Below are 6,329 nucleotides of genomic sequence, written 5' to 3'. Positions count from 1 at the left end.
TATTGATCTTTTATTTTTTTTTAATTTTTTTTTATAGCTTTTAGCGTCCACTTAAGTGGACGTTATTGGTGTACTATCAGGGTCAACTAATGTGGACGCTAAAAGTTTTTTTTTGGCCCCTTAATTTTTTCGCGCCCCTTTAATAATTCCCGCGTGTATATTAGGGTCGACTTTCTACTTTCTAGCGTCCATTATAAAGTGGACGCTAATAGTCAACCTTTCGACCCATTATTAGCGTCTACTTTTATGTGGACGCTAATAATTAACTATTAGGGGCGACTTTTAAAAGTCGCCCCTAATAGTTGAATATTAGGGGCGACTATAAAGTCGCCCCTGATGAGTCAGTTTCTTGTAGTGACTCATAGATAAACCTCTCATCTCGACCCTTCTGATCACAAACATCCCCATGCACTTCACCCACCCCAAACCTAATGAGAGAACTAGATTCTAGACAGAGAATGAGGTGCTTTGGTGTTAATCTATCTTCATTAAGGTAAACCTTGAGCGATACTTGTTTTTTAGGTTGCTTATACTATGTCCATGTGATTTACCATGATTTTTACAAGTATGAAATATGACAAAATGCATTTATAATTTATTTCTCTTAAAATATCATGATTTTCCCAAAAAGTAAGGAACTTATTATTGCTTTTCAAGATTTATTACATTAATTTGTAAGGTCTGTGAAAGACGTTTTTTCATATATGCAATGAGCCTTAAGTATATATACTTAGGGCTCATTGCATAATAAATTTTGTGGACTTATGCAGTTATTTTTGCACTTGTTTAGCACTTTGGTATTTGGCAAATTAACAGGTTTGGTGGACTTTTGGGTATGACATTTCATTGGAATGAAGATGCCAGTCTTTTGCAAATTAATAGGTTTAGTAGACTTTTGGGTATGACCTTTCGTAAGAATGAAGATGCAATGCATATAGCCCATTTACTCATATTTGATTAAGATAGTTGGATGTGTGTTATCTTATAGTTAATATCTCTTGGAAGATGTGTTGAAATTGATGTAGATTAGATGGTGTAGATGATGTGAAGGGTACTACAAGTAATACTCTGGATTGCAGGGACAGAGGGAGGGGGACTGGCATAGCCCCTCAATTCCTAAGAACAAAAAATTTTTAAGGTAAAAAAAAAAAAAAAAAAACTTCTAAGGTTAAAAAAAAAAAATTATAAGGTATTGGCTCCTAGTATCAAATTTTTTTGGCCCTTGGCCCCAGCTCATAATAGTTTCTGGTTTCTTCTTGGCTGGATTGGTTATTGTAATTAACCAATTTTGAAGGTTTTAGATCACGTACTCATAGCAACCTCACCAAAACCATTTTTTAATCATTTTGGTGAAGCAATTTAACAAAAGTGGTGTAAATCTTCATTTTTCAGACTCATAATTTTAACCAAAATAAAATTGTGAGTGAACAGTACTCACTAAAGAGTACTATTCACTCACTAATTGAATAAAAAATAGTTTCTCTCTCCCCCTTTATCTTTTATGTTTCTCTCTCCTTCTTTAATAGTTAAAAAAAGAATAAACAAATCTTTGAAAACGAATATTTAAATGAAATAATAGAAGTGAATTGTTAAAATAGTAAGATCGTTGGAGTGCTCTAAAAAAGTAAGTTGTTAAAATTAAAAAAAAAAAAATACTTTTAATTATTTTGGTGACAAAAATTTAGAGAAGCCGCTAAAAATACCCTTGCAACCTTAATGTTACTCGATAGTTGTTCTAATTTTCACTTGATTCATTCCATACTTCATGCCATGATTTGGTAATGAGTGACCAGATGATGGGCCAAATGATTGAGTAAACAATAAAGTTGGGAAGCTGACATCATTGGCTCTTGTTGAAAATTTTAAATCTACTTTCAAGCACACTAGCTATATCGAATCCACCCGCACTTGTATAATTGTAGGAAAACTAACTAAATTTAAACTAAATAAATTTTAATTTAGTTCAATAAAGATGTAGTGGTTGAGAAATAAAATTAAACAATGCAATTAATCTAAACAGAAAAAATAATTAAAGCAGTAAACTATTAAGATAAAAAGAAATAACTAAAGGTAAACAAAAAATTAAATTAACTAAACTAAATTAATAAAAGTGAAATTTGATAAAATTAATGAAAAAAAAAATAACACTAAGCTTTAAGGATTCACCTAACATTCTATTACAGTATTATTCGACTACTAAGACATCTATATTTGTTAACTCAACTAATTAGATAATCAATTTTTTCTTGCATCACATAGAAATTTATTTGTTAGTTAAAATTTTCGGCATTATTTAGTAGAAAAGATTGAAAGAGGGTAAGAGATACACTATTCCAAAAAAAAAAAAAGGGTTCGAGTACCACACAATTGCTAGCTACTACTAGAACAGTAGAACTGGATAAATATATATAGGCCAACATGCAGCATGCCTTCTCATCATTACTCTCACATAATTCGATCGGAGAGGGAAGGAAGCCTCCGGAAAAAGTTCAACGCCGGTGACGGCATCCGGTCTCGGAATATCGGATGGCGCAAATAATAGAACCCAAGCGCCATCGCCACCATCTTCGACGGCACCATGTACAATATCATCGCCACCACAAAACACAATCCAACAAAAACCCCACTCGCACGTGGGTCCCTCCACGTCACCAACGCTTGCAGTCTTTCGCCTTGCGTCGCAAAATCCCCCAGTGATGTCTGCACACGTGCCCCAATCATCCGTAGCTTATCATACCTCGCGCGCACCATCTTATCTGGTCTATTACTCGGCAGGCCATCGAATTCCTCGTCCAGCTCATCACGGTCAACTGTATCAACCAGCGAGATCTTCGGGTCAAAATGAGGGAGTGGGTCCCTTGACCGAAACCTGTAATTCCATACACCAATCACGAACACGTAAAATGCTAACGTGGGGACAATTAGATCAGGGAACCACACGAGCATGACAAGCAACGCGTGCACCAGAATCGTAGCCGTCGGATTCTTCCATAGACGCGTGTCGTGCATCCATCGCGCGATATCGATCAGACCGGCAATCACGTTGATGACCCTGAACCAGTTTACCCGTACTTTTCGCATGCTGAATGCTTGCGAGTCCGCGTCGAGCATGTAAAGCACGACTTCCCGCCTAATCGGCGGTTCGGATCGTGACAGGTGTACGGATACAATCTTCACGGCCGTGTTTCTTAACATCTCTTGCTGGACCATTCCAAGCGGCTTTATATGGTGCATCAACGGCAGCAAGGGCTGCGAGTACACGTGGAGGATATCTAACGTGGGAGCCTCACGTATAAATTTTATAGCGATTTCTACCTCACCCATCTTCTTCTTCCCTGAATTAGATAACACATACAATGGGTACATGTTTCTGTAAACCCTGCCCGTCTGCAACGTGGAAATGCGTACCCGAACCTTCCCGATTCGGAAATCGGGACGCGTGGCTTCCTTTGAGCCGTCCGTTTCGAATACTCCCCAGCTGTCAAATACTCCAACTGTCAACACAGTGCATGGGTCATAAACCCTCCACGTGTACTGCTCATTCCACTTGGGGTCCAAACTATCACAAACCGTACGTGTGCGTACCCACTTCGAACCGTATTTAGCGACACAGTAAGCATCGGTGGAGCCTTTACCGTTTATCGTCTTCATCGGCATCAGATTCTTGCAGCCGATAACACCGAGCACGACGTTACCGATCTGGGGTTTCCATAGCTGCCTGGCGGTGGGACGGAAATCGCTGCACACGTGCGCGGCCTCGTCCATCACGTGATACCCGCCGTCGAAGCACAAGCGGAGCTGGACCCTACCTTTGTAATCCCTCTTCTCGCCGTTCGGATCCTCCAAGCTGAACCAACGTGACGCAACTTTTCGGTCGTCCACGCGCCTTTCGATGGCGGTTAGTGGTATGCTGGCCATCCCTATGGTTACCAGGGCTTTGGGTTGCCTGCTTTCGACGGTGAAAATTAGATGGTCGCTCATTGGCTCGGCAGCTACGAACATCAAGTCTTCGTTCCATGACGAGGTGCCGTTACGCGAGACGGACAATTTGGTTTTCAAGACTTGGAATCCCAGCTGGGCTCTAACTTGGAACGAGGCATCTTCGTTTAACGCCGTTAGTGGGAGAATGTCTTGGGCTTCGACAACAGTGGCTCTAAGGTACCACAGTTTTGGTGATTGGTAAACTTTGGCCCGTGAATTAACGTTACCGGCGGTATCCGTCTTCCACGCGTCTGGGAACGCCTCGTCAGCCTGCGTGCCCACCCACGTGGCAAGCATAAGGTCCCCACCGTGGGGCCCGCCTTCCTCCAGCCGATACCATTGTGGTGCCAGCGGGCTGTCCGGTGGGTCCCGCAGCGGGATGTCCGATACATCAAAGCAAATTCCGCCCAAGAAATCTCGGTCCTGTGATGATGGCGTATCCCAAACCGAGACTTCCAAGATGGACGAAGAAGAATGATCTTGAGACTGGCGGAGGAAGGCGAATGTCTGGCCCCACTCGAACAAATTGGTTTTGCGGGCGGGTTTGGATATGACGTCGTAGCCTGAAGCCGCGATTTTTACAACCGGATTGCCATTGGTGGGAAGCAACCTCGCTTTCACCACTCGAACGAACAAATAGTGCATCTTATCGACGAGATCGAATGAGGACGGCTCGATCGTCATACTTTGGGTGGGGTCCAAAGTAGTGAAGCTCTGCTGCGCGAATGGCGTTTTGATCGGCTGCGGACCGTTACTTCTTGCGAATTTGACTTCTGGCACAGATTGAGTTACAGACGCAGCCATCATCTCGATCTCAGGACCAAGTTGCACAGGCTCTGTAGCAGGCGGTGGGTCCACCTGATCTTTACTCTCTTCTGTTGGCGGTACTACTGGAGGCTCAGACTGGGGCTCTTCTGTTGGCTTCTCAGCATCAGGAGCCGCATTTTCCACTGCCGGCGCGGCTTCTGGCTGAGCAATTGCTGCAGCTTGAGCTTGAGCTTGATCAGCTGGTGGCTCTTCATTAGGCTTGTCAGCGTTAGCGGGTGGCGCCGGATCTGCTTGCTTCCCAGCTTCATCTGGCGGCTTAGGCTGATCTTCCGGTGGAGGCGCCGGTTCAGCCGGCGGAGGCGCCTCAGGCTTAACTTCTTCAATCGGCGGAGGCGGCGGAGATGGTGGCGGGACCACCTCGTCGACGTAATAGATCCTGAGCCCAAGATCACCTTGAATCCAACTGAATAAGTTCTTCTTCTCCAAAGGGAAATAAATGAGGGCCTCCTCGCCTTTACTGACGAACTGCGTGGAGTTCAACCTTATCCGACCCAGAAAGTTGTTCCTCGTCGTCGGCCCGCAGCTCTTGTCGTGGTAAACGTCGACCTCAAGCATGTCGCCGAACACCTGCGACGGCTTCCCAACGTTGAACTCCAGCACCTCGTTCCATGTCGGGTTGAGATTGCGTTCTGATGTTCTTGTCTTCTTCCGCTGGCCGTAGAAGTCCAGCTGGACGTACGGGCTGGACGTGCCGTGCCCGTCCTTGGGAACCAGATTGCGCGCCTCAACCACCTCTACTTTCAGTTTCCGAACCGTGGATGCCATTTGCATATGATATGTGCAATGGATTTGTGGTTCGTTTTTTCTTTAAACGAAAAATGAAAGAAAATTGAAGAAGAGGTGCTGTCTTGGTTGTAGGGTGAGATAAAAGAGGAAAAAAGAAAGAAAAAAATAAAGGTGCTTAACTTGGTGGGCAAGCAGCTTTAGCTAAATAATTGCCATCTTTTGCTGCTTTAATTTGCTTGTTAGGATAGTATATATACACTTTATATTTTGCACTGAAGATTCCCTCTCACACTTGTTTGATAACCTTTACTTTTTTTGCCGTCCCTAGCTCGTAGATTTGAACACTTTGATGACTTTGAGTGCCATAGGATTGCATGCTTTTTCCAAAGATGAATAGCTTTTGTGTCACCGACCGCGGTTTGTCCGCTAAGATTGCTTTTATAATAATTAGGTTATTTGACAAAGATGCATGTCACACCCCTTTCTCGTACTTCAACAAATCTTGGTCTGATCGGATGTCGTCGATGCCACTATTTTATCAATTAAGAATATGCGTTTGCTAGCTTCTTAATTGCATGTGACTATCTGCAAAGGTAATTTAATTGTTTGGAGATCACGCCTTATGAAATGAATGTCACTAGTTCGAATCTCCCTCTCCCTCTTATGTGGACATTTCAAAATAAAAAAAAATAAAAAAAAATAAAAATTGCATGCAGCCGAATGTTACATATATCACGGATGTATTGAATTCCCGCGTTGGATCAGGAGTGAGAGAAGGAAAAAAGAGCGCTATT

General features: G+C 42.9%; 1 protein-coding gene across 1 annotated transcript; it reads right to left on the bottom strand.

The window, feature by feature from the left end:
- Nucleotides 1-2,289: 2,289 nt before the first annotated feature.
- On the bottom strand, nt 2,290-5,741 carry LOC132162652 (multiple C2 domain and transmembrane region protein 16). The gene has a single exon (XM_059572934.1). The coding sequence runs from the start codon at nt 5,578-5,580 to the stop codon at nt 2,446-2,448; it is 3,135 nt and encodes a 1,044-aa protein (XP_059428917.1). The 5' UTR covers nt 5,581-5,741; the 3' UTR covers nt 2,290-2,445.
- Nucleotides 5,742-6,329: the final 588 nt, after the last annotated feature.

The sequence above is a fragment of the Corylus avellana genome, chromosome ca9, assembly GCF_901000735.1.
Source record: "Corylus avellana chromosome ca9, CavTom2PMs-1.0".
Taxonomy (NCBI): domain Eukaryota; kingdom Viridiplantae; phylum Streptophyta; class Magnoliopsida; order Fagales; family Betulaceae; genus Corylus; species Corylus avellana.
This window is presented reverse-complemented; position numbering and strand designations above follow the sequence as displayed.

Excerpts from the sequence above, each read along its gene's own strand:
- LOC132162652 (XM_059572934.1), bottom strand. The coding sequence starts at position 5,580 with ATGCAAATGGCATCCACGGTTCGGAAACTGAAAGTAGAGGTGGTTGAG.